The following is a 27750-nucleotide window of genomic DNA, read 5'->3' on the forward strand; positions in this document are numbered from 1 at the left end:
AAAACAGTGAGACTGGCAGACCAGGGTCACTGCTGTCCTCCACAGCCCTTCTTTTACTTTTCCGAAGCAGAGACAGGGAGTGTCTAATGTGGATACACCTGAGGTTTGTGGGCGTGTGTGTGTGTGTGTGTGTGTTTGTGTACACAATTGTGTGTGTGTGAGAGTGTGTGAGCGATGTGGTTTGAGCTACGCCCTGCTAATCGTTGCCTGATGGCTGCAAAGCGCTTTGATAGCCCTGCAGGTCTGCCCTCTCAATGGTCTCCTTTGTAAATCAGGTGTATTCTTTTCTGCACCGTTTAAACCCTACCACTAGTGTCTGGACATGAAAATCTAGATAAACATGACTACGAGCAAAAATAGCAAACACAGGCCGAAAACCCACAACACTATTGTCAGCTGCGTTTTCTTTTAATTACAGTGAGGAGAACAGAAGTGTACAGTCGAATAACTATATAAACTTATGTGTTTTTTAAGTGAAACGGATTTAAAAAGTCTATTTATCACAGAATGTTTAGTCTTAAGAGCTCAAATGGAGAACTTAAACCAACCCCAGCTTCATAGCCCTATGAGGCTGCTCAGTATGAAGTGTGTTCCACAAGGAAAACCATGAGCTGATGATAAAGGAGTCAGTGGTTCTGGTTTAAACACTGCTTATTATGGTTAATCAAAGGATGTTAATCATGTCTCTTGAGGTTGCTTGCCTCTCTCTCTCTCTCTCTCCGTCTCTCCCTCTGTGCATCTCTCTCTCTCTCTCTATCTGTGTGTGGCATAGCTTAAGAGTCGGCCTTTCTGTCCTGTGCAGGTCACGTACTGTATATAATCTGTGGTCTAGACATCCCGTGGTTGACTGCGTGCATCTTGTTTGTATCTGTCTTGGTTCAGTGCTTACAACTTCAGTGCTTACACAATATTGTAACACCATATTCATGAAAATAATTAATTTTTCCAAAATTTCTGAAATGTCCCTTTATTGACAAAGTGCTTTCCCTACTCACCATACCAACTGTCATACCAGATGTGCATCATGAATTCCTAGTTCACCTGGCACAGAGATTATTCGAGGCATTAGAGCAGTTTTCCAAATAAAAAGAGAACTTAAAAGCTTCCCCACAGGACGGAAGAACTCTGCGAGGGAGTTTTCCAACAAGCCGCAGGAAGAGGAGGAAGCATGTCTCAAAATGGCTGTGGTAGACATGGCTGCAGAGGAGGCTGCCACCCAGCTGTTCACTTAGAAGAACCAGGATATCACAGGCACTCCGACACACTCTGAACCTGCGGGCAAACTCGGTCCTGAGCGGTGTTTGTTGATGTCTGAGAGGAATGTCAGTCACCGTGTGTTTGTCAGTGAAAGAGCTCGCTGTGATCATGAACTTGGTGTTGAGCTTTCCCTTAGTGGTGTTGGAGGACTTCAACCGATCCAGACAAAAAAAACTCCGGCTAGAAAGAAAATTCTTCTGTCACACACATAGACAGTAAATAAAGATGGACAACTCTTTTTTTTACTCTGACTTTTTAGTTTGACCCATCTCTGAAACGCTAACATGGAGGAGGCAGAGTTTATGACCTATATTGCAGCCAGCCACCTGCAAAGGCCAATTCTTTGGCTTCAGTAATTGTCACATCGTCCATGTTTATATACAGCCTATGCCATCAAATATCACTACAGTGAGACCCTCTCTTTTGTCGGGTGGATGAACTTTACAGCTTCCTGAAGACAAAGTGGTTGACAAACAAATAGTAATATTGAATTTTGACTTTTATTTTTACAGCTACCATATCAATAATTCCTAAGTTGATGCAAAATAAAGTTTTCGCTGCACTGTTAAAAAGCTACAGAATGGGCAAATGACAGTCCATCAAAAACTCATTCTTTTAACCAAATAATCAGGCAGCCACCTGTGGTTATTGTTTATTGAGGGCAGTCTTCCCATAACAGTAAAAATTCCTGATGTTAAATCCCTGAGGGCGGCTGAAAGAGAAAGACTACAGAAGGGAAGGAATCTCTGCAATGTCGGCTCTCATATTTAACTGTATCACCACAGTGAGTTAATATAGAGGCTTTTCCAAAAAAACTGAAGACAACTACATTAGACAATAATAAAAACAGCAGAAAGTGCTGCGTCAAGAAGATTATTAGCTTCATCAACACATTCCCTGTTCAGCTCAACAAAAACTAAGCTTTTCAAGTGTTTATCCAGGGCTATTGAGTCCCCCCCTGCTGAAAATGCAGCATGAAGGGCAAACCTAAAAACTCTATCATCGTTGTTGTATCACCAATTTCCAGAATCATGTGAAATCCTACAAACACAACAGAGTCCTGCCTCGTAACCAATTTGCTGTTGCCTGACCCCTGAGCAACAAATCACTGTTTCATGTCAAAACACCCGAAGAGCTCACAGAAACTGCAGAGACAGCACGTACCAGTCACCGCCACAGCTGAGGCAACAGAGTGCAGTGCTGAATGGTCTCTCTCTTTCTCGCACTCGCTCAACAACTCACCAAAATCAGTTTGTACACAGGTTTTCTACATTATGAATTTTCCCTTCATTATTCACTTTATCACACAGAAATCTGGGATGCTACTAATCAGAAATGAACATAGAATTTTTTTTTAAATCAGCAAATAATTTTTTCACTCAATCATTGTAGTCACACATTCACTATTTAAATGCACAGAAATGAAACCTCTGAAGGACTTGGTGCAGATGTAGTTGTCATCAAAAAACAGCCATCGTGTAAATGAAAAGTTCAAGCATAACAGTTGCACCAACCATTAGCTTCTCCTTTTCATTTTAATAGTCAAGGCTTAAGACTGTATCTTAAAGCATTACTGTCAGCAGAAATGTCATGCAAAGTCATTATTACGCCTGCTGACACTGCTGGGAAATAAAAAGTTAAAACAGAGCAGAAGAGCAGGCCCCTCCTGTTTTTCTTTGCTTACAGGTCAACAAAAGGCCTGCAGTCTCCCGTCCAGCCAGGTGCATGATGGCTTCAGTCTCCATGCATACGGCCAAATTAAATGGGAAAAAGCCCTGCCAACTGCTGGTGGCTGCCTGTCTTGTTTCTGTGTGCACGTGGCTTGTGTGTGTTGTTGGGGGTTATACGAATAAACAGCTGAAACCGTTGTCGGCCTCAAAGGGTGCACGGCCGTGCATGCTAGTGTGATTAACTTTGCGTCACCCCACAACAGACAGACAACTGTCTGGCAGCTGCTTTGAGCGACCCAAGCTCACTGAGCGGGAAGCCCAAGTTGGAGGGCCTTCAGAGGTATTACCCAATCCACGCAGTCACCTTCAACAACTAAAGCTGAGTCAAAAGTGCTGTTTGCCTGGGTCACATCATGAGCTGACTGATGAGACTCCCACAACAGCAGCGACAGTACGCAGCAGTTCACGTAACTCAAGACAGCGAGACAGATAATGCTCTCCTCTGTAAGAACCAGACAGAAAACTGGACGGTTTCACAGGCAGAGCACCAAAAATACAGACTTGTCTTCACATGTCCTTCATAGGGATTTGGCGTTGCTTAAAAAATACTTCAACACAGTATAACATGGTTAAACATTTAAGAAACCATCAAATTTGGTCCATTAATCATTATTAGAGCTAAGAATATCAGGCTGGTAAAAAAAAAGAACCAATCGATTATATGTGACTAATAGCAGCACCGTGGACTGTCATGAACGAGTCTGCCTGAATACCCCAGCTGCAGGGCTCAGCATGTCGCATAAAGAAATTACGGGCTTGTGCTGAAAAATCTACGAGTGGGCTTAAATCAAATACTTTGGTTCTGAAGATGAATTCTCTTTGGGCACCAAGAGGAGAATCATAGCCCCTATACTCAACTCAAAACATTGTAGTTGAAGAACCTTTATCGCATCAAGGGATAGTGTTTAAAATCTATTCTGCCACCTTAGATGAAGAAACGAGTTCAGCTGAGAAATTCAAACCAGACACTGTTGTGAATTACTGTAAAGTCAAAGGTGAACCTCGCAGTAAAATCTGAGTGGCCTGTATCCGCTACCCTGAAAGCCAACATCAATTAAAACACTGCTTGATTTTTTACAATAATCATCTTCCTTTGCCCCGGGGTTTCAAATCTATTAATACCACTGAGGCTTACTTGCAATGCAACCTTTCTCAGAAAATGGTCACATCAAAAGCAACAGGCCAGAGCAAACTAGCAGCCCATTTCCAGTATGGCATGGGCACCATAAAAAAACGACTTAAAAGGGATTAAAATGGCAAAGTCCAAACAGATCCCTTCAGAGTGAGTCTAGGAGAGGAAAGCGAGGAGGAGGAGGAGGAGGAGGAGGAGGAAGGATCCAGGAGGAGCGCAAGATGGAGAGACTAAATTAGCAAACTGTGAGTTTTTGCGGTCTTGGCAATGGGGAGATCCCAAGGGAGAGCTAATGACTGTGGTGGTATCTGGCATGGGGGCCAAGTTTCCTCGACTGCTTTAAAGTTTCTTCCAGTCCATAGCCACCATGTCATGAGCAACATATGCTGAGCTATCTTGCAATTATACCATTATCAAGGTCCCTCCTCCCACTGACTTCCACTATAGCATGTCAAGCAGATTTTACAGGAACTTTGTCCTTCGGGTCCCTCTGAAGGAAGGACAGTCTGCACAGTCTGTTCCTGTAGAAAAACAAACAGGACGAGCAAAAACAACAGGGGTGACCTCTGGGAGAGCCAGGCTGGAAAATGACCCCAAAAAATAAAAGCTAATTTTTAAAGTGCACTATGCTATGTAAATCTATTTGGATTAATGGATAGAATAGAATAAAACAAAAGGGTTGACAATTAAACACAACATTAATTATTCTCCAAGAACAAAATAGCTCATCTTTCTAAATGTATATTAAACAAAGAATGTAAATAAAGATGGACGACATGTCTCCACTTCCTCCCACTAATCATCAATGAGGCAAAAATATCCTGAATACAAATACTGCCATCTTGAGTCGAGGATGTAATTTGGAGCAGTTGTTTGCACAGTAGAGATCATAGGATGGAACCGCAGTATCCAGGCCCTGTCGATGCATGCACTCGACCAATCATCTTTAAGGAGGTTTGGTCCATGCCCCATCCACCAACACGGAGGGGGTAGGGTTTATGACCTATACTGCTGCAAGCCACCAAGGGGGACGATCAAGATGCTCTAGTTTCACTTTTAGGAAGCTGGAATGTCGCCCATCTTTGTAGTCCATGGTATAAAAAAGCAAGCACTTCCCCAACGCTAAAAAAAAACTCAACCATACTACTGACACTGTGTCAACCAAATTATTCTCTTACCAGTTGATTCCAATTTGAATATTTTAAGACAACAGAAACACAAATAATATAGTGGATGACAAAACTCCAACCACACCAGACTTTAAATTGAACACATTCAACATTTCAAAACCACCTGGGATCAAAATGAAATCTTTATTCAATCCGTGCAGAGGACGCAGTGAATATTTTATGTGCAATATGTTACTATCTTGTCCCGGAGACCATTAACCATACTGCAGTGTGTCCAATTTGATTAACACAGCCTTTCCCATCAGGGCTCCTGTGATGCTAACTCTATTTTGGCTGCCAGGAAGGACCTGAATTCCCAAACAGGTCCTCTTCAAGGACAACAGGGACATAACCACGGTGGTAGAATATTTAAACCAACTCCCTTCCATTGAAACTTACAATTTGAAATGATAGTACTTAATTGATTAAAACTTATCCAAGATCACATAAGAACCTCAATTAAGATAATTTAAGAAATAACTTTAATTTAATACATGCCATTACAGGAAATTTGCCATCTTAGTTTGAGTCTGACCTTCGTAAAAAAGCCTGAAAATAAAAAGTACGCAGTAAAGATATCTGTCCTACGCAGGGGCAACAGTGCGACAAAGTGACCACTGGGAGCTGTTGTTTCTCTGTGACCTCTCATCTGTCTTAACAGCTCTTAACAACTGAGAGGAGTGGTCAGATTTTATTGTCCCAGCATGAGAAAAAGGGGAGAGAGCTGCTTTGGCTTGATGGATGGGTTCCAACTGGGAGAGTGAGGCTGGAATAAAGGAGCTGGGTCCCGCCATAAAACTCTGCTGCTCCCATCCACGTACACAGAGCCTCCTGTTGTCAAGAGTATATGTGTGTGGGTGAGGGTGTGTGGGCGTGTGTTTGTGTGTGAGTATGTGCGTGTGTGTGTGTGCGGAAACTGGGAAGCTGCGTTATCAGCGTGATTCATGCATGCAGACAGGTTGCAACAACTTAATAGCACCTGACAGAAAACAATACATAAAAGTCTTCAATGATAACTTCCCCCTCTGCACGGTACTGGAGAACAGTGGGGGTGACTGTTGTGTAAAGCAGAGCCAGACTCTTCCCCTCTTTAATCTTCACATTTGACTGTTGAGTGAAGTGATCACGTCAGACAAAGACATGTAAGCGCTGTACCACCTGCTAGAGGCAGTCCTCAGGTGGTAAATGCAAGTCGAGGCTGGTAGATGCCGTCTAAGCATAAATGGTCAATCTGCTATGCCAAGAAAGAGTATTGGGGGAGAGCATTGTATGAAAAAGAGATGAGTCAACAGGGTATTACTGACAGTGACTCATGTTTAGTCATGTCGGAAAATAAAGATATATGAAGGAAAAGAAAACATCTGTTATGACACAAAGGCAACGCTTCCATACGGAAGGTATCCTGCTTTGAACTGAGGTTTACAGATGTAATAATGGTTATGTGAATTTTAAGTGACAGATACAGTGGGTTGGTGCTGGAGTGTATCCATGATGTACACATTGTAATTTTCTTCACTTTGTCAAACCGTTAGCAGTACTGCAACGGTGTTGTAAACCTTCAGGCTTCCATATATTGGTAGTAAAGCTACGCATTTGTATTATGGTGATCACACTAACATAACATAATGACATAATTTATAAACAAAGCATGCAAGGATTTTTCTACCAGGACATAGAATGAAATGGTGTGCATGCTCTTTATCTTTTGCTAAATATGGCTGATATGTATGTTGTCCAGTGGCTGTAGTGATGCAGCACTGTTGCCAAGGATACACTAAGAATTATTTGGACTTTTTCAGCCTTCGTTTCCGAAGAAGTTTGTGTCTAAGCCTTGGGATACTGTTAAACATGTTTTGCCATTTGTTTCCTCTATGTGATATTCCACATACCTGAATCCTTCTTGCTCCCCTTGCCTCCATCTCTGTTCTTCTTCAGCACCGACTTGAACATGGCAAGATTCCTGGAATCCTATCTGTAGAGCTTCTGGACCAAAAAGAAAAGAAAAAAAAAATTTGATTACTTACATAAAGAAAACAAGCATATCCTAGTGAAAAAGAGGAGTCATACAGGAAGAAGAAACCGACTCATGTGTCAAGAGAGTTTGTTGTGAGCTGACACCGGACTGTGTGTTGCACAGAAAAGCATGTGATCTCCGCAGCAGAGTTAATACGTCGCTTCCTGCCTCCGCCCGCTGCATCCGGCTTCACCCACTCTCGTCTGAATAATGTGGAGGATTTGATGCTGGTGTGAACGTGACCGTGCACAAAACCTAATGCTGTGTTGTGCATGTGTGAAAGACAGACTGCTGGTAAATTCCGTAGCCAGTTCTCCAGGTTTTACCCACAGGTTATGTCTGAAAACGGCCCAAGACATGCAGGTCTTGCTTTACACAATACTGACCGAACGGTAAAAAATGTGTCCTTGAAACCCTAACATAGTAATGGCAAAACAGTGTTCTGCTTAGCTGGCACCCGCCTGGGAGTTTTCCCACAGCACTCCCAATCCTGCAGGTCATCAGTGGAGGGGCACATGGAAAGAATGCTCTAATATTTAAACAGAAAAGGACAAGTTCTGCTATCTTGTTATGCAGGAAAACACTGTTTCAAATGCCCTGAATTCCACATGTAATTGATGCTATGTGGCTGAACTTGGGGTGTTTGCAATTGCTATCCAAGCTTGTTCCCAAGCTAGTGTGCATTTTGAGTCCTTTGAGTTAAACGGTATAACATGAACTCAAGGTCTTTCCTGGATGTGCTTGTTTTCTTTGGGATTATTTATAAACTTATGTAGCCGGACAACGTAAACCAAACTGAACTGCACACGACACAAGCCAGAACAGTTAATTGTGGTTACCAACCCCGTGAACACAATATAGACTGCTTTAGTGCACCCTGCTATATTAATAGCAACAGAGCAATCTTTCCAATGAGGAGAAAAGAAGGTTTCAACCAAATAAGGATATGCCTTCTGCAAACAAAACACAGAGTCCTTGTACTGAGTCCTTAACCCCAGAGAGCGGGCTTTAAATATCTAGGTCCTCTGACTGCTGCAGAGAGAGGCTATCGATCCGCCCCTTCTCATCCTTCATGGTGTCACATGAAACACTGTGAAGCAAAGCTGTCACTGAATCAGTTTTGAAGGTGGAGGAGGTGTCTGGGGTAAATTACTGATGAGCTTTGACTGCTTTTCATGGGGTTTTACCCCAAAGAACCAAACTCTAAATTATCAGTGATAGTTTCAAGGTAAGAGAAAGAGAAGGAGAAAGATCAATCTATTCACTTTCACTCTGCTGATTTTTTAAATAGTCTGCTTCAGTACAAAACATTTTTCTGCACTTATTCACTCATTCTTGTTCATCTTTATGGATGAAAATTCTTAGTGACTGATCCGGTTTCAATCCTCGACATCACATGAAGTACGAGATCAAGATAAGTTCCTCATAAACATTCCTTTAGAATTGAACAATTAAGTTAGGGATACAGACCTCAGTTAAAATATCAGGTTTAATACCTTACATTATAAAAATGCCATTATGCCAACATAATTAAGCCCATATAAGCCAACATGAATAGATTAAATAGAAACTTATTGTCTCAATTAACCAATTCATGGCAGTCGTGACAGTGAGCACAGCAATTTGGCACAGCGTATTCTCACAGTAAACCAGTACAACTCTGATGTCATTCTCCAGTGATGCTAATGAGTCACAGTGAGGTGAGATATGTCTACAAATTCCACAAATTAAAAGGCAAACACAACGAGTGCAACAACAAAATTTAGTACCATAAAAAGCAGTTTCTGATGGCACCAATAGATAACTAATAAGCTACTAAACAAACATATATGCTTATGCTGTTAACATGAACTTGCAATCTGAATCCTCAGCCCAACCTAAGGCTGAGGTTGTACCTACACAGAATTAGGCTTTTAGCTAAATGCAATTGTCAGCATACAGCTTCAATGTAGAACTGTTAAAATGAATTTTTAACGTAAAATATAAACATGAACGCACATCTTTTCTACTTTTTACCTGTAAAATAAAAAGTTTTCATATACCCGCATATCGGCAAACATAAACAGCGATATCGAAAGGCACATATCCTATCAGCTCGAGAATATTATTATATTATTATGATAATAAATGGCCCGACAGTAGAGTAAAGATCACACGAGATGTAGTATAAAACAGACCTGTCTTTATCTATGTGGTGCAGCAGTATAGTATGATAAAGCACGGTGTATTAGCTTGGGGCTCACTGCTGTGTGGGAGCTGCCGGCTCATCTCCACAGCAACAATAAACATCACCCATGTTAACCCGTAGGAAATGAAAACCGCCCTCTTTAAACTCCAAAAGCCAACATGACAAATTCCTTCCACCACCCCTCCCCCGTCACAGCCACCAGCCACACACTCGCGCGCACACACACACACACACACACACACACACACACATACATAGTCTATTCCCACTGAGAATGAGACACCACCTCTTTAACCATCATCTACAGTACTGTACTTTTTAACTTGAGATAAGTTTCCATCAGCCTGTTTATTCCCAGGAGAGGAATTAAGCCCTGAACAATACTTAAATAAAAGCATAACATGTCTTATCTAACCAATACTAATCACTAATCAATAATTAAAACCAATAACATATTTTAGACACTGTGCTACATAGTGTACTAGTGAGATATGTGTCCCTGTATAAGGCACAGGCATATTCTGAACAGACAACTATGATACTTGAACCCAAAAGCCAGAAATGAAGCTGATATTATTATTGTACTAACTCTGATTTCTGGTAGGGGTACAACAATGTTTTCTTCAGATTTGTGTCACGTATATGGTAGAAGATAAATCTTTTTTTATAAATCATATGTAAGCTACTCTAGTCAATCCACATGTTTCACTCTGTCTAAACAGATGGTCACATCAGATCTGGGTACATTTTAGGAAATCTCTTAATGAAATCCCTAACTCTACAAACTGTTACTACTAACTTACTCAAATCAAACTTAAATTATATTATATTCAACAGGCATAGGGACAATATGTTGTATAATAAGCTGTTTTTATTGGAAATAGATGTTAGAATTCCTGAGAACACTTTGAAAATCAGTGTGAAATGAAGTGTGGAACCTACTTTAGCAAAGATACCACCGTCAACTTCAAATGCAGCGAAGCTTAAGCTGTGGGGAAATATAACTGTGACCTTTGTGAGAAAGTCTTGTCAGAGAGGAGTCATGGATTGCATGGTATGCAGCAAGTCAAGCACCAAGATTCCTCGGGCCTTCAAAGTCAAGTCTATCCCACTGCATGTTTCATATTTGCCTCAATCCATGACCCCTTAAAAGGGGCCCTGTAAAAATAACAAGAGAACGGTTAAAGTCCTACAGTGGCTTACAGGTTTCTGTGGATGACAAGACAAAATAAACCCTCAATATTCATTTGAAGAGATCAACAGCCAAAAGTCATGAAAAGGCTTCAAAAGGATATCAAACAATAACAATACATTTACAGATTCACACAAAAACTGGTGAGGATATTACTTGGGAGGTTATCTCCAGATGATCAGTATTTGGAGCTGATTGGTCAAAGGTCAAGGACAACAGCAATATGGTCCCCAAAGCACATTTTTCAAGATAAATTAAAATAATACGATTAGACTGACAATGTAAAGCTGACATTGGTCAGTAAATCATTACTCATCATATTGTATGTTATGATTAATGACGTCATGAAGTGATGTCAATAAGGTGGACAAATAATGATGATCATATGGTAGGATGACATCATAATGACATCACCGTGAAGTCAAAAAATGACATCATAGTATTATAACTTTTGCAACCGAAAACATGAAAGACAAAACCAACAGCTTGTTCAATTAAATTCAATTGTAATGTATTGGTATTGTGTTAAATCACAACATACATTATCTCGAGGCACGTTATATAGTAAGGTTGAGACATTACAATATTATAGAGAAACCCAACGGTTCCCACAATGAGTAAGCACTTGGCAACTATGGAGAGAAAAACTCCCCTCCAGTTGACAATTTAACCAATCATTCATCATGGTATAAATGACATCATGATGACATCATAATGAAATCATCGCCCCCTCCAATTCTTAAAATTTAGTTTAGGGAAATAACGTGCCATTAAGAAAGCTTCTTCACTTCTAGCATTTTCAGCCATTCATGCTGTATGTCAGCTGTGTGACCTTCACATGGGCTGTCTGATACCTTGGAGCAGCTCGAACCACTCCAATCTAAAAGGCACAATGTAGAGACGGTTTACTTTCTGAGAAGAGAAAATGGAACCCTGAGTGGTTAAAAGGTGCCTCAGGCTATCAACATGTATGTTTTCCAGGTCACCACTTCATTGATAGAGTTCAAATCGGTGCAGGCGGGGGAGTAGAAATTATTCTCACCTCCACAATGCGGACGTGACATGTGGTTAATGGAGCTTCCTCGCTATACCACCGACATCTGAGAAGACAGCTATATATAGAAAGGAAATGGCATTGTTTGCACCAGTCGCCTCTGGCAGGTAAGCATTTTACATGCAGTGGCAGTTAGAAGCTGCTTTGTCCTCTGTGAGGTAGCAGACAATAGAGAGAGAGCAGCCTGAAACTCAGAATATCTTCACCCCTCTTCCAGGGCGGCTGCAAAACGGCAATTTTCCAGCGTGTGCATTCATCTATTTCCTGCTGAAACGCCCTGCCAGCTCTCTTCATCAACTGATTCTACATGAATGATCACTCTCGGATTTCCAAACTGTTGTCATAGCGACATGGAAATTCGCACCATGGGCTGACCTTCAAGTCCGTTCATTACCCAGTGCCTGAAAGTAATCAGATATTTTTAAATATTCCTGTGAACTCCATAATTATCTGTTCCTTTTGTTGTCCGTGTGCTGAGTGCAGGAAACAGGCCTGGCCTGGACGGTGAGTTCAAGTGCTGCATAAACAATGGGAAGTTTGCTAACAAACCATTGAAGGAGGAAGTATAGGGAGTCTGTGCGGAGGACAGCACAGTCTCTGTGTCGGCCATTGTAGGCAAAGGTTGTTATTCACACTAGCATGAGTGGACAACAAAAGAACAGACATTTTTATGTAACGCGTCTACCGGTTTGACTCGAGTGCTTCCCCCTCAACCTTAGAGCCTTTGAGAAGCACGCCTTCCTCTTATACAGAGCAAAAAGGGAAATGTCTTGGAACGCCAACAGCTGGCCTTGAAGAGGAAAGACAAAGTCTAACCCGTCAATATAATACTACAGCCAACTTTATAAAGGAGAACCTCTAGGTACGATGTTGTTTTTCTGCTATCATCTGACAAACAAAATACATCAACACACCATTTTTGTCTATGAAAGCAGTCCCAATTCCTTAATATGTATTCAAAACTGTACATTAAAAAAGTTAAATAAAAGCTGTCTCGAGAGTTCCACTCCTTCAGGAAATCCTTGAATACCAATACCACAGCAGACATCTTGACATGTCACCACAGGAATAGAACAGGTGTTACTGATAACAGCAACAATGTCTCTGTTAAACTCAAGTGTCCCAATAAGAACTGACCATGTGACAGTGGGCTGGCCCGCTCAGTACCAGGATCCTGAAAGTGAAGCAGTGGAATAGAACTTTATTTACACCTGTGCTGTTCCTGCTGTGACATGTCAAAATGTCTGCTGTGAAAAGTGCCTATGAGCAGCATGTGTATGCAATGACTCAGAAGAAGTGGTGGGTTAATTGGACAACTACAAAGGGTTTTTTATATGATTACGAGCACAAAATCATTGTGTTCTGGGTAGAACAACAGCATCATTACTGCTGCCCTTCTATTTACTTCATACTACAGCATTAAATATGATGCACATTCAGTTCAGAAACTTCTAGAACCAATACACACTAACGGTACATGTATCTGTATTTGTACCAAAACATTTTGGTATGGACCACACGTGTGTACCGAACCAATACAGCCACTGCACATGCAGAACTTTCGATGTGTGTGAAACTCAATTTGGAATTCCGTGTTTCAACGAGTCATGTGCAAACAAATTGATACCTGTCTGTAGTTCTTCTGCGAGGATATAAGAGATTCCAAGGGAGTATTTTTTTTAACTAAATGATGAGAAAAGGAGCTACCTTGTGGGAAATCATACCATCCCATCACATACAGACGCGGATTCAGTTCTAGCTTGGGGCAAAGCCAGCTGGTCTGTTATTGAGGAGTAGCTCGGCTCAGCAGGACATTAAAAACGGATAACAAGTCTGATCTACTCATTACACTGCCATGGGAAAGGTGCTGTCATTTTGAAAAGACAGATTTAGCCCTCTGTGGCCACTTGTCCTTGATCATCTCTAATGTGACTGATTAAATCCAGATGCAGGGCAACATGTTGGTGCAGTTGTGACATTGGTTAAACCTGTGTCTTCATTATCCCACCTGCGTTGCCCTGGAAGTGTCAAGGCATGTTTTAGAGGGGGATCAGTGCTCTGAATTCACAGTTATACCCCAGGCTCTGGAAAGAGACAAAACCTGAAACTAAAACCGTCGGAATAAGAGTTGTTGCACATCCTCTCCAGATAAATACTATCCTCCATGCTTTACACAGATTAAAATAAAAAAAACTACGCTTACATACTGTACAACCTACACTGATAAAGCTTTACAGATCAGTGTGTCATGTGGCCTCGGAGGAGTTAACAAACTGTTTTCAGACACCAACTCCAGACCCAGTTTCTTGAGCCGAGGGGTAGCGCTTGAGTAGAGCATGATGTACAATAATGATGTACAAATATTGCTATGCAAAGTGTTTTTGACTAGAGGCTTTCTCATATACAGCCCCTCTAGAAGATTCCAGGGACATTTCTGGGAAATGTCTATACAGCAGCTCTATAAAGCAGGACTACCTTTTAGGTTTCTTTTCGCAGAGCTTTTTTATTTTATCAATGAGCTTTCTCTTTGCTCTGAGTTAAAACTCTATAATTACACACTCCTCACACTAAACCAGCTACCGCCTCTCTTCAGAAATGATCAACCAGCCTCATACTAAACTGAAAACTGAGTTACAACAACCACAGCATAAGGGTTACGGTCAATAACTCCCCTTATCACTGCTGATTAAACTGTATCCCCCATTACTATCACTCTATTACTGATTTGCCATAACAATCAAAGTGTTATTGGCCATCTGAGGTAAATATAAATAAAGCTGTATCCTTGCTGCTTACACTTAATTCGACATTAGCCTCCCAGGAAGTCTGCTATTTGATTAAGGGTAAAACATTAACAAGTAGTGTTTAAAGTCTACAGGAAGTCTCTGCAAGCACAAGGAGAGATTCTCCTCACACTGACATTTGTCGGTCAGAGGGTCAAATAAATGATTCAGCATCTTACTAGGACAAATTACATTATTTAACAGAGACAGCCACTAAACCAATCTCTCTGAGGCTTTATTAAATGAAACAACTTCAGTATTAAACATTTACATAATTTGTAATTCATGTTTGAAGAAGGCAAGGAGGTCTCGGGGGTTGAGGGGCAACAAGCTCAATGCATGTACGAGTCAAACTGCTGTTCAGTCTCTAATGTGCAACTGCCTATTACAGACTGAGTTGTAGCATAGACAAAAAAGTTGACATGTCTGACTCAGAGACTAGCATAGGAAAAAAAACTTAAATTCATTGTTATGGCTGGAATACATCAAGCTGGGTGCACCCAGTTCCAGTGTTGGACTTTAAAGACTCAGACACTTTGACATACTTTCTCACAAAGTCTACAAGGATTCGGGGCTGTCCCACTGTGAAGTCGTAAAGTTCTTGAGGGCTTTTGCTCTATAGGAAGAACCCTCTGTGTGTTGAGGCCTTAATATGATGAGTCTGTCACCACTCTCCACTTGACTTGAATGGGAAAATGGTCTCAGTCTTTACGACCCCACAGTATTTATCAGAATCCCAATAAAAGTTTGGACTAAATTAATATTTAATCATATTGTTATGGCTCGTTTTCAAAGAACCTTGCTACAAATACTGGATTTCACACTTTGGTATGTCGGAGGCGCTTTGCACCACTGAATTGCTCTCTGGGGCGTTCGAAAAAGGCTTGACAAAAATGTAAATCAGTAACAGCTGTTAGTTGGAAGCACTACCAAACACACACACGTGCTCTAGAAACACACATGCAAGCATGACTGCACAGGCACACGTGCAAAGACCTTGGAAACATATGCCGGTTCACCTGGACTTTCAACTTCCACTACAGAAAATACTGTACTTTTGCCATGATAAATTATTGGTGTGTAACTCAGAGGAATGCCTCATACAAGGGCCAAAACAATCAGTGAAATACAAAGGCAACTTAATATGCACGCCTGTCAAATTTGCAATTATGGAATAGATGACCCAAGGGTAAATGGGGCAAATAAATTGTGAGGAAGCAAGTTGATACATGAATTGTCATGAGTACTTAAGAAACTTGAGTAAATCCAATTGCACAACCCAGCTTTGCCAGTAGCACTGACCCCAGATAATGTGTGTGATCCTCCGTCCACCACTGAGAACTAATGAGAGCTGACAGCAAATGATATCGAGCCTTTCTAGAGCTTCATGACTCACATATGATGTTCAGAACATTCATCTCAGCTTACAGGGATAATAATTTCACAATACTTTGATTTTGCTCTGTTTGGCACTTTGGGTTTTTGCAACATTAGGTGTCTTATTTAAGGAGAGAGTTTCTCTCGAGGTATGGAACTCAGTAAGGGATGAAACGATTCTGTAACGTGATGAAAACATCAACAATATTTTATCCCCATGACCGACAGCGGAACCGTGACACCGCAAATCTCCATTAGCACTATAACAAATGAAAACCCCCAAATTGGCTAGGCCAAGCTATATTTTATTTTATATAGCATGCGTCACATGACCGTATTGGTACAATCATGATCAAGTGATCATACCTGCACTATAATTTAGATGTTAGTGGACTGAGAACTTCCACGTTAACCCCCAAAAAAACATTACAGGCACCATACAGGTTTTTGTGCAAAAGAACTAGGACTGATTGATAAAGGGCATCATGATGCTGCTTATATTTGTGGTAAAGTTTGGTTAAATGGCATCAACATATGGTTACATTCAACCCTCACCCCTAACTCTCTTAGTTACAGTGAAGGTCCTGAACCCAACTAACCTCTAAAGACTCTTCACTTCCTGTCGGAACCATGTGCTCCTACGGTGAGTGGCCACTTTCAAACGGTACACAATAATGATCATCATCCTCAACAACAGCTCAGTATGTGCTGTCTGTCAGGTCACTGGCTCTAATAACTTTCCCTCCTCAGCCATAACAATGCGACTCCAATGCCAGCCTCTGTTACTGGCCAACTGGCTGGGGACCATGGGAACTAGGCTCTGAAGAGACTGGGAGGTAAACTCTTGTGGCACTTTCAATAAGATGAGTGCTCTGCCGAACAAACGCCTCATAACGCTGCAGTTGGTAGACAATTGGGGTTGCTCTGGCCTTGGCATGGAGGCATACAAATCCTTAATCTGCGTAAAATTGCCTGAAATGATGTTGGAAAGTTAATACTGAATATCTCCAGGCGAACAGGCTGTCAGCACGACTGTCAGCAGCTAAGCCTGTTCCACCTGTTGAGTTTAAAATGGAAAAATCAACACCGTGGCATATAAAGTGGAATTGCTATTGACGGCAGATTGAGACGCGTAACTCGACATAAGAAATGGCAAATGCTGTGGCAGGTTCTATCAAGATAAAAGAGGTTGCAAGGTTATGAAGACTTCAACACTTGCTCCGAGTGTAACTTAAATCAATGACTTCATGTGCTCACAATGATCAAAGGTGCATCCTGGCATTTAGAGGCTGCTTCTCAAGAGGAAAAAATCAGAGTGCAGGGTTTTTTCAAAGCACCTGGCTGAGCTACAAGAGGATTCCTCCACTGAAAATCTACTGGAAACAGAAAAGTCACACACAGCCAGCCGAGTTCAAACTTCAATGACTCAATCCTATGTGGGAGGACTGGATTACAGTCCTCTAGCCTGAAGCCTACCACTTCATCTGGGCTGGGTTTGCTGCTTTGAAAACCACCGCCTCCAATCACAAAATAGAGACTAACATTAGCATCAAACAAGACCACACAGCTCCAAGAAAAGTAATGAGCTGCACGTGCATCCGAGCGGATGGGATGTTAGTCCACATTAAGCATGACACACTGCACAATAAGGATGACATACTGCAAAAAGAGGATGACATACCATTGAAGGGACATTAAGGAAGTGTGTTCATCTTAAGGCAAGTTAGGAAATACAGTTACAAACAATGTGGGATATTCTGCTGTGGGTTTTTGTAAACTGACCCTTTCATCACAATCAACATACACCAATCTTTCGATCGATTTTTTTTTCAATGTGCCTATCAATCAATACTTTAGCTTATAAAATCCAAAATAGCAAAACAAAACAAATATATATATATATATATGTTATTTATCTTTACATCTTTATTTATATTTGGCTTCAATACTCTGACTTGGTTCCCTGGTCATCCAATCACCTGACGCTTAAAAGATTTGTCTTTTTAATATCTCCATTTACACACACAGTGACAGCTTTGTAGTAGTTCTGGTGGCTGGACATTCATCTCACTGCAGTGAACTTATTATTGACTCATTTTGAATCATCTTTTATTATGCTCATGCTTCCTGTGTTTGACTGTTTTGTGTGCAACTGGATCTTGGGATCAATAGAGTATCTATATATCTATCGATCTATGTACAATACTTCCTTACTTTGCACAATATTGATGCATTAGACTGTTGTTATTTTGCCATTGATGAAATTTAAATTATGATACATATTGAAGTTTTTTCATTTTCCAGCCTGAAGGATCTTTGGGACTGTCAGTCCAACTTTAGGATGTCAACTCTGTGACCAACCTCTCCTGACACTGACAAATCATTTTTTTAAGTGATCATGAGTTGCAGCCAATTTACGAGGGACACGCCAATGAAAACATGCAGAAGTAAAGTTAAACGAATCCAACTCGACTAATGAACCGACTAATCCATCGACTTATCATTTCAGCCCTTAAGTATCACCATGGCGACGGTGAAGTAAAGTCACGTGTTGCGGGATAAAAGTGAAACTTCTTCCTCGTTGGTTTTCCCAGCGACTCATGGTGAGTCCCGTTAAGTCCGGTTCCCACCAAACTAATCAAACACCACTACCTGAGCTAACCAGGCGGCTAGCGCGGTCAACACGTAGCTTAACGCAGCCACCGCGTTAAAGCAGTAGAAGTAGTGAATGTCCACGCAGGAAGTTCAGAGGCTGAGAGGAGAGAAGTTTCCCCGCTGACAGACAGCGGTGCTCCGGTGCTGCGGGGCGGGAGGTGACGGCTGCTTTCAGGGACATGTCCCGACATTCCTCCCTAAGCACCAACTCCCCGACCACCGCTAAAACAAACTCCCTGTCACCGCAGCCCCGCCGGTTAACCGACTTCTGTACGCCCCCCACCGCCCCGCGAGTGTGCTTGTATAAGTCTTACCTGTTAAATGTCATGGAGAGTAAAGTACAAAAAAGTATAAAAGTTTTCCCGGTCCTCCGGCGTAAGGTCTCCACACGGACTCCAGTTCCCCCAGTTGATCCTCCAAAGGTGGGCAGGCTGGCGGCCGCCGGGCTCCTCCTCCTCCACCTCCTCCTCCTCCTCCCAGCATGAGGTCATGTTTGAGGGATGCAGAGAACCAGGCTGATTTCTTTCTTTCTTTCTTTCTTTCTTTCTTTCTTTCTTTCTTTCTTTCTTTCTTTCTTTCTTTCTTTCTTTCTATCTATCTATCTATCTATCTATCTATCTATCTATCTATCTATCTATCTATCTATCTATCTATCTATCTATCTATCTATCTATCTATCTATCTACCTACCTACCTACCTACCTACCTACCTACCTATCTATCTATCTATCTATCTATCTATCTATAGATTTATTTGTATTTCGTTTATCTTATTATATCTAATGAATAATTATTTGTACATAAAACCCGATTCTGATTCTCTCATTTATCTTAAGTAGTTTCATTATAATTATTGCAGCTTTATTTACAATGAATGTGGTTTCAAAGCCTATTCCACAACAAGAACACGTGAGGATAACTGAACTCTTCATTTTGTTTGGTCAGAAGTTGTTAGAGTCCGATCTCATCGGTCTGAAAAACACTTTAAAAACATTGGTGTGTCAGATTTTGGTTGGGAGGTCATTAAACACGAGTCCTCTGTCTATTTCACAGATTAAGAGTCTGCACCATTGATAAATCAGCACTTGAAACTGATCACGAAGATTCATTTACTCATTTATTCGATCCACACTTTGCTTCTTCAGGCCTATTTTCAGTTTGTGTAGCGAATTTATACATATGTTCCTGTCGGCTACATTTAAGAGTCAAAGCTGAAGTGATTCGTTTATGGATCAATGAATCCATAAATATATAAATAATCAGCAACATAACCGTTAAATGATATAAGGAATAACACCAAACATTTTCTGATTGAAGCCGGTTTTGGATTGTTGGGACAAATCAAGCTATCGGAGGCCGTCATTTTGAGCTTTGGGGCATTTATTTCACCCTTTTCTGTAATTTTATAATAAAATATATTGAAAATGTATATGTTGATTGATAATTAAAGATAATCCTCAATTGTACTTCTATTTTATATCAAAATCATTCATGTTATAAAAGGAGTTCTACTCCAAATGCATTTGTAGTTGTTTGCTGCTGTGCAGGGACACAAAGCTGCTCATAAAATTTGATGCACGGTTGCATTAAAAACTCAAAAGGTATAAAAAGTAACATGGCACCACCTGGACTGACGACAGCAGTTGCTCTGCTTTAACGTCTCATATCTGTCAAAGGGAACATTGGTCTCATATTGTTGATGTATTTTTCTGTGTTTATGTAGAAGGCTCATAATCAAGTATTTTCACTTTGTGAGATATTTTATTTAAGTCAATAATCTAAACAGTTCCTGCACAACTGCCTGATAAACACACTCCTGTCACCAGTTCAAACTCTGCCTGTTTTAAACATCCTACTGACGCAAAATACCGGTTGTCCAACTGATAACAATCTTAGATGTTTCACTGTGTAACCTCCTCCTCATTAATGGACATTAGAAGAAGATGATGGGTCGAAAGATGAGTCAAAAGCTTTTATGCGAGTGTTTGTGTATTTGATTTAGGTTTGTGTAAGTGGCTGTTAAAAGCAGGATGCCACTCTGTACCTTTCTATTTATACTGCTGAATCTAGATATACTGTAGATTTTCAAACCTTTGCATCTTATAATACATATTAGCCTATAGCTTAATTTAAATGTTATTTCCGTGGAAGGACTAAAATATCATAAATGGGCAATCATTTAAAACATCTGGTAAATTTATAATCATGAAAAAGCTTCAAACGTGCAAATTAATGCTTATGTTAATGTGTAATTGCATGAAAATACACTGCAGGCTTGTTAGAGTAGGATTCACACTGGTCTGATTAGAGTGAAGCACGCAATACATCTTAGACTATAGTGACCTCATGTGGTGAAAATATTTTATGCAGCTTATGTCCAAAACCAGTCTCACATACACTCCTGATCAAAATCTTAAGACCAGTTAAAAAATTGCATGAATTTGCATTTTGCACTGTTGAATCTTAGGAAGGTTCTAAGTAGAGTTTCAAAATGCAAAAAGAAGAAATGGGAACAAGAGCCCAGAAGTTGTGAGCAGGCAATTTATTGAAAACAACAATTTAACTGAAGTAGGCTGTTCATCAGCTGATCAAAAGTTTAAGACCACAGCTAAAAAAAACAAAAAAACCTCCTAAAACAGAAATTAAAGTGTCAAAAACTGACTCAGTAATGAGTAGATCCACCATTATTGTTGATCACTTCAAAAATTCGTTTTGGCATGCTTGATGCAAGTGTTTCCAAAAGGCTAGTGCGAATGTTGCGCCAAGTGGTGAAGATGGCTTCACGAAGGGCATCCACTGTCTGGAACTGAAGTCCATTTCTGTAAACTTCCCTTGCCATCCATCCCCAAATGTTCTCAATTGGATTAAGATCAGGGGAACACGCAGGATGGTCCAAAAGAGTGATGTTATTCTCCTGGAAAAAAGTCTTGGTCAGACGGGCATTGTGAATTGGAGCGTTGTCCTGCTGAAAAACCCAGTCGTTACCACACAGACGAGGGCCCTCAGTCATGAGGGATGCCCGCTGCAACATCTCCACATAGCCAGCTGCTGTTTGACACAGCCTGGAGCTCCATTGTTCCATTGAAGGAAAAAGCACCCCAGATCATGATGGCGCCCCCTCCACTGTGCCGCGTAGAAAACATCTCAGGTGGCATCTCCTTGTCATGCCAGTAACGTTGGAAGCCATCAGGACCATCAAGGTTAAATTTTTTCTCGTCAGAGAATAAAACTTTCTTCCACCTTTGAATGTCCCATGTTTGGTGCTCCCTTGCAAAGTCTAAACGGGCAATTTTGTGGCGTTAAAGGAGACGTGGCCTTTGAAGACGTTTCTTGTTTTTGAAGCCCTTCCTTCGCAGATGCCGTCTGATGGTTATTGGGCTGCAGTCAGCACCAGTAATGGCCTTAATTTGGGACGAGGATCGTCCCGTGTCTTGACGGACAGCCATTCGGATCCTCCGGCTCAGCACCGGTGAGATTTTTTTGGGTCTACCACTTGATTTTTTTGTTCCATAACCCTGAGGATCTTTTAAGAAATGCAAAATGACTGTCTCACTGCGTCCAACCTCAGCAGCGATGGCACGTTGTGAGAGGCCTTGTTTATGCAGTTCAACAATCCTACCACGTTCAAAGACGGTGAGCTTTTTTGCCTTTGCCATCAAGAGATCTTCACAGTGTGATTACTTGACAGGAAATGACATGGAATCCAAATTTTTGCACAGATTTTGGCTTTTAAAGGCTGTGGTCTTAAACTTTTGATCAGCTGATGAACAGCCTATTTGAGTTAAATTGTTGTTTTCAATAAATTGCCTGCTCACAATTTTTGGTCTCTTGTTCCCATTTCTTCTTTTTGCATTTTGAAGCTCTACTTAGAACCTTCCTAAGATTCAACAGTGCAAAATGCAAATTCATGCAATTTTTTAACTGGTCTTAAGATTTTGATCAGGAGTGTATGTAATGCTGAACAGAGTAATATAACAAAATTTGTTTAAGTTATTTCTCTAAAGTTAATTATGGCCTGAGCTGAGAAACAGTGGGAGGCCCTATTGATGGATTATTATTGTTTTATTACATTTTTTCAGGCAAATGAATTGGCTTTTTGAGAGCTTTAAGATGCTCAAGTCGTTACCAAAGTTTGCAGAAAATTTAAAAGTGGTGAAAATGCACGTATTCTGGAGTCATTGTAAATGGGAGTGGCAAAATGGCTAAACAGCGCCCCCTGGAACGCAGCCCCTTAGTTCACATTGAACGATCTTCACATAAAATCGAGACACAGTTGCATCATGATCAGACAAACAAGACAGTCGCAGGGAGCATTTTGAAAAACGCAACAGGAAGCCCGGCATTTTGCATTTAGTGGCCTTTTTTTACATTGACGATCTGGTCCCAGGGCTTTGATGCTGATAATGCAGGAGTGGAGTTGTTTGTTGACGGCTCAGAATCAAAGACTACAACAAAAAACAATGGAAGCTGGACTTCAAACCTGTCTCAGAGCTGTGGCAGCTGCTGAGAAGGCTGTGATATATGATGTTGTGATATGTGATGTTGTGATATATTATGATGAATGCTCATTACGGTCCACGCTATCAATTGCAGATCACATGATGGAAATTGTATGTAAATTGAATGATAGTTGTAAAACAAAGCTTTGTTCCTGTAGCCAGTAGGTGGCGCCATCAATATTATTACATACAGACCTATAGATCTGTTCAAGTAGGGGCTCTGATGTAGCATTAGCAATTTTGTTTCAATTGGACAATATTACAGCACTTTAATTATTATTTCCCTTTTGGGGCTTTTTCATTGTAGAATTGTAATTTAATGAGTAAAAAGTTTTAATAAGAGAATAAAGTTATAAAAAAGGTTTAAAAAATCATAATATTACAAAAGTAAAATTGCTGTTTAATTTGGAAAAGTTATATAATATAATATAGAGGATAAAGTTGTAATTTAATTAGAAAGCGTTACAAGATTAGTAGAATAAAGTTGTGGATGTGTTGCAGGACTGTTGCATAATATTAGATAAGGTTTAGCTTCTCTTTGTTGTAACTTGAACTTCCACTTCACTTATTCACCTTCAAACTACCACATCTTCAGACTGAACGAGAAGATTCAGCTCCACATGAGGAGATTTGTCATCTTGTCTGAGATAATGGAGGCAATAACTGTCTCGAAACTACAGTTCAACCTACTTCCTGTAGCGTTGCATTGATTTTCTATTTTGTATAAAGAGATAAACGACCAAAAGGATGAAATTGTTTTGCAGCTTGGCCAATTTAAAAAGAGAGAAGGTCCTAAGTTCATCAGCCCAGAAACTCAGGGTTGCAGGCTGCTAGGGTTAGGGTTATGGATAAGAGGGTCGTAGAGACTTGCGAGTAGGCTCTACCCCCACTAATGCGGGCACTCCCGATCGATTGGTACTATCCCCGAGCTTCGACGACCTTCGAAAAAGAAAAACCCAATTAGTGAAGTGTTAGGGTTAGGGTTGCAATTAGGGTTAGGGTTAGGGTTAGGGTTATGGGCTAGGGTTAGGGTTGCAATTAGGGTTAGGGATAAAAGAATGTCGTAGAGACTTGCGAGTAGGCTCTACCCCCACTAATGTTTGCACGCCCAATCGATTGGTACCATCCCCGACTTTCTACGACCTTCGGAAGTTAAAGGGTTGCTATTAGTGTTAGAATACCTGGATCCACCGCTTTGTCTGGATCGACATCAACATTTAAAGAGATCTTTCTTGGTCCCATATTTACAACATGTTTCATGGAAATCCATTCACTAATAGTAGTAGTAGTAGAATTAGCCCTATAGGCAAAAAGGGACCTGGAGGCCCCTACTCTGTCACCAGTTACTACCTTGTCTGCGTAGTAATTGGGAATGGAGTTTATCTGCCTGTTAATTCCTGCAGGGTGTGTGAAGAGGACTGGAGAAAACACGTCAACAAATCAAAAAAAACAATAGCAAAAAAGAAAAGACGGCAGTGAATTAAAAAATTTTTTAAAAAAATGGAAAACACACCTTTATAGCATTAATATGCCATTTAAAGCAGACACAACGTGTCACATGCCAGTAGGAGAACAAACCATGTGCTCTTTGTACTAATAGTTCTGCAGCAGCAGTTGTTCATGTGCTATGGACTTCATTACAAATGTTGGTTTAGTGAATGTAGCACCTCACAAGTCTATGTGTACATGTACATGGACACTCTAAGCCTTTGTATTAAATATGTTGTGAAAATATTTAGCAAAAACTGGACAGAATACTGTGGGTAATAGCAACTGGTGCTCACTTGCAATCCCCAGAGTTATTCCTTAGCAGTGTTTTTTCTGCAGTGTTTTCCAGGACACAGCGAAAGAAGAGTTTATATAATTATTCCAGCCTCACCTGAGTTGAGCTCCTCACTGACAGACAGGTAAAAGCACAGCACCAACCGTATGTGTCAGTGTGAGCATTTGGCTGTCTGCACCTGCTCCACTCCAGCAAAGTTTTAGACTGGAACTGGAATTTTGCACTATCAGTGGTGATAATAGGTTGGGATACAAGTTGCATCCTTCTTCCCTGGTTTTCAGAATAGACATACAACATGATCCTCACAGCAGCAAGTTCGATAAACCACAGAAAGAAGAAACTTTATGTGTCACTAACTAACTGAAAGACTCACTGACTGCGATGTGAGGACTGGGTAAAGTGTGGATGTATTAGAAAGTGTATTTCACAAATAGATTAATATGAATTTAGGTCTTTAGCTTTTCCTTAAACAGCCCATAAGACCGAGATGACTCGCATGTCCCATTTCTTAGATTATTATAGTTTGCAATTTATGTTATGTAAAATGTTTTTATATAAAGTATATTATTTATTATTGTTATTAGTATAATTATATAAAAAGATTTGTGAATCTCAAGAGTGGTGGAGCTAATAATAACCAGCTTCAACGTCTCTCTGCTGGCCACAAGGGGGTGCCATTATATCAGAATATGATAGCTATCCTGTCCAGTCCCACTAAACAGCAGAATGCTTGCACACTGAAATATGATGTTGCAGTATATCATATAAACAGTCCCATATAAATATACAGATAATCAGAGAGTTGTCATTTGTGTTATTCCTTCAACTCTCAACATACACACAGCAACTATACTTATGTCACCCACCATACCATCACTCAGAAAATCTGTATTAAAAACAGGGGGACGTCATTTAGCTGAGGACAGTTTATTATTGATGGTTGAGACAGAGCGAGACAAAGAAAGGAACAGGATGCAAATACTGATCATACCATTAGAGATGCATTTAAAAATGACACACACACACACACACACACACACACACACACACATACACACATACACACACACACACACACACACACACACACACACACACAGACTGTGTTTTATCTCCCTGGCATACAGTACACCCTCTCACTTGACTCATCCACAATGTTTTCCATCAACACATCATGTGCCCTCTTGGAGGCAGTAAAGAAATAGTAGTTCTATTCCAAGTACTTGAGTGGGAGTAATGTAATGAGGATTTCTCCTCCATTGGTTCCCACAATCATTAACCAAATGTTGGCTATGGTGTAGGGGTGAGATGGTTTGCCTAATGGATACAAGACAAATTAATCAATAATGCTTTAACAAAAAATAAATTTAGGCTTTGTGCAAAAATATCAATTAGGGTGGCAGAGTTTTATATAAGCTGTAACTCTATGTTTTAAAATATCTCCAAAAGTTATATGTTCAGGGTGAAATATCTTTTATATTCTTCCCCAAGTTTTTCTTTCTTTCATAGTGTTAAAGTGTAAAGTGTTAATCAATTACTGATTTGGTCCGAGATCATAAAACATTTTCTTCACACTTAAGGCATTCTTAAATATGAATCTATACAAAGCATTTCACTAGCGAGGACCACGCCTCAGCAATATATGATTTAAAGGTTTGAAATTTATATATTGGATGTTGAGGAGAAATGAATGAAGGAGGAATGCAAGGGTTTGCATGAACAAGCGTCTCAAAGGATGTTCTGAGAAGATGCAATCGGGACTGGGCAAAGGCAGACTTAGTGTGCGGAAGGGAGGAAGATGAAGGGATGAGAGAAAGAGGACATGGGTAGCGATGAGGGACCGAGGATCAAAGCTGAGGGGAGGGATGAGGTAAGGAGTGTGAAGGGATGAGGGACGGAGTATGAAGGGATGAGGGTAGGCATGAGGAAAGGAGGATGAGGTAATGGGATGAAGGGATGAGGGTATGGATGAGGGAAGGAGGATGAGGTAATGGGATGAAGGGATGAGGAAAGGAGGATGATAAGGGTAGGGATGAAGAAAGGAGGATGAAAAGTGTTTGTTGAAGAATCAGAGAAGAACAGATCGTGATGGGTTGACCTGGTATATGCAGGCTGAACAGGTGGCAGGTGTGGTTGAGGCGTGGCCCTGCTCCTGAACCTAAGTTAACTAGTTCACTTAATTTAATGAGTTCCAGTTGTTCATGAAAAGCAATTGTTAACTTCCCTTTTTAGATTGTCGAATAAATTATGTCAGCATCATCCCCATTATTTGTCAAAGACAATATATTCTAAATAGTATTTCTTGGAATGTTTAGTGATTATGGATACGCACCACATTCAATGGCTGTCTCTTTCAATGATCACTATCAAGGTCAGTCAGGTTAAACCTCCCCCCTCCCCTTCCCTCAACAACAACATGGCCACAGAAAAAATCCCAAACTGGTCTGCTGAGGTATTCCACACAATTATTTCAGCCAGCAGATAGAAGGGAGGCTATTAGATGGAATGGACATCATGGGTGAGCAATTTGAAGACCTTTGCATGGAGCTGATCACCGAACACAGACCTCAAAAGGTCAGCAATGGCCCATTTTCTAAAAAAATCCCACATGTCGGGGTCCCTTCACACATGCACACCAATTAACATCAAGGGGCTCTCAGGTTGTTCTCTTAATAGCGTGGCGTGGATTTCAATGCAGAGCCTTGCTGCGGAGCTCATTACTGAGCAGGTGCCACTGAGGCGGTCCAGATGCCCGGTGCAGTGTTCGGAAGTCGTTGTTTTCTGAGGTTATTCTCTCTCAGGCGCATTCAAGTCAATACTCATCCAGTCATTATTCTCTGGCCCCCAGCTAGTTAGTCTGTATCCTCCCAGAGTTGTGTAGATGGTGTATGGGCATCACTGTGTACCATTTTAACCA

The 27750-nt window shown here is 40.8% G+C and overlaps 1 protein-coding gene across 1 annotated transcript in view; it reads right to left on the reverse strand.

The window, feature by feature from the left end:
* Window positions 1-19007, reverse strand: part of tanc1b (tetratricopeptide repeat, ankyrin repeat and coiled-coil containing 1b) — a 102029-nt gene extending 83022 nt beyond the window's left edge. The window contains exons 1-2 of the mRNA XM_053440146.1: window positions 18866-19007; window positions 7178-7271 (exon numbers count right to left, since the gene is read on the reverse strand). Of these exons, the coding sequence (XP_053296121.1) occupies window positions 7178-7238 (61 nt within the window). The 5' untranslated portion in view covers window positions 7239-7271; window positions 18866-19007. The remainder of the gene's footprint in view (window positions 1-7177; window positions 7272-18865) is intronic.
* Window positions 19008-27750: the final 8743 nt, after the last annotated feature.

The sequence above is a fragment of the Pleuronectes platessa genome, chromosome 14, assembly GCF_947347685.1.
Source record: "Pleuronectes platessa chromosome 14, fPlePla1.1, whole genome shotgun sequence".
In the NCBI taxonomy this organism is placed as follows: Eukaryota; Metazoa; Chordata; class Actinopteri; order Pleuronectiformes; family Pleuronectidae; genus Pleuronectes; species Pleuronectes platessa.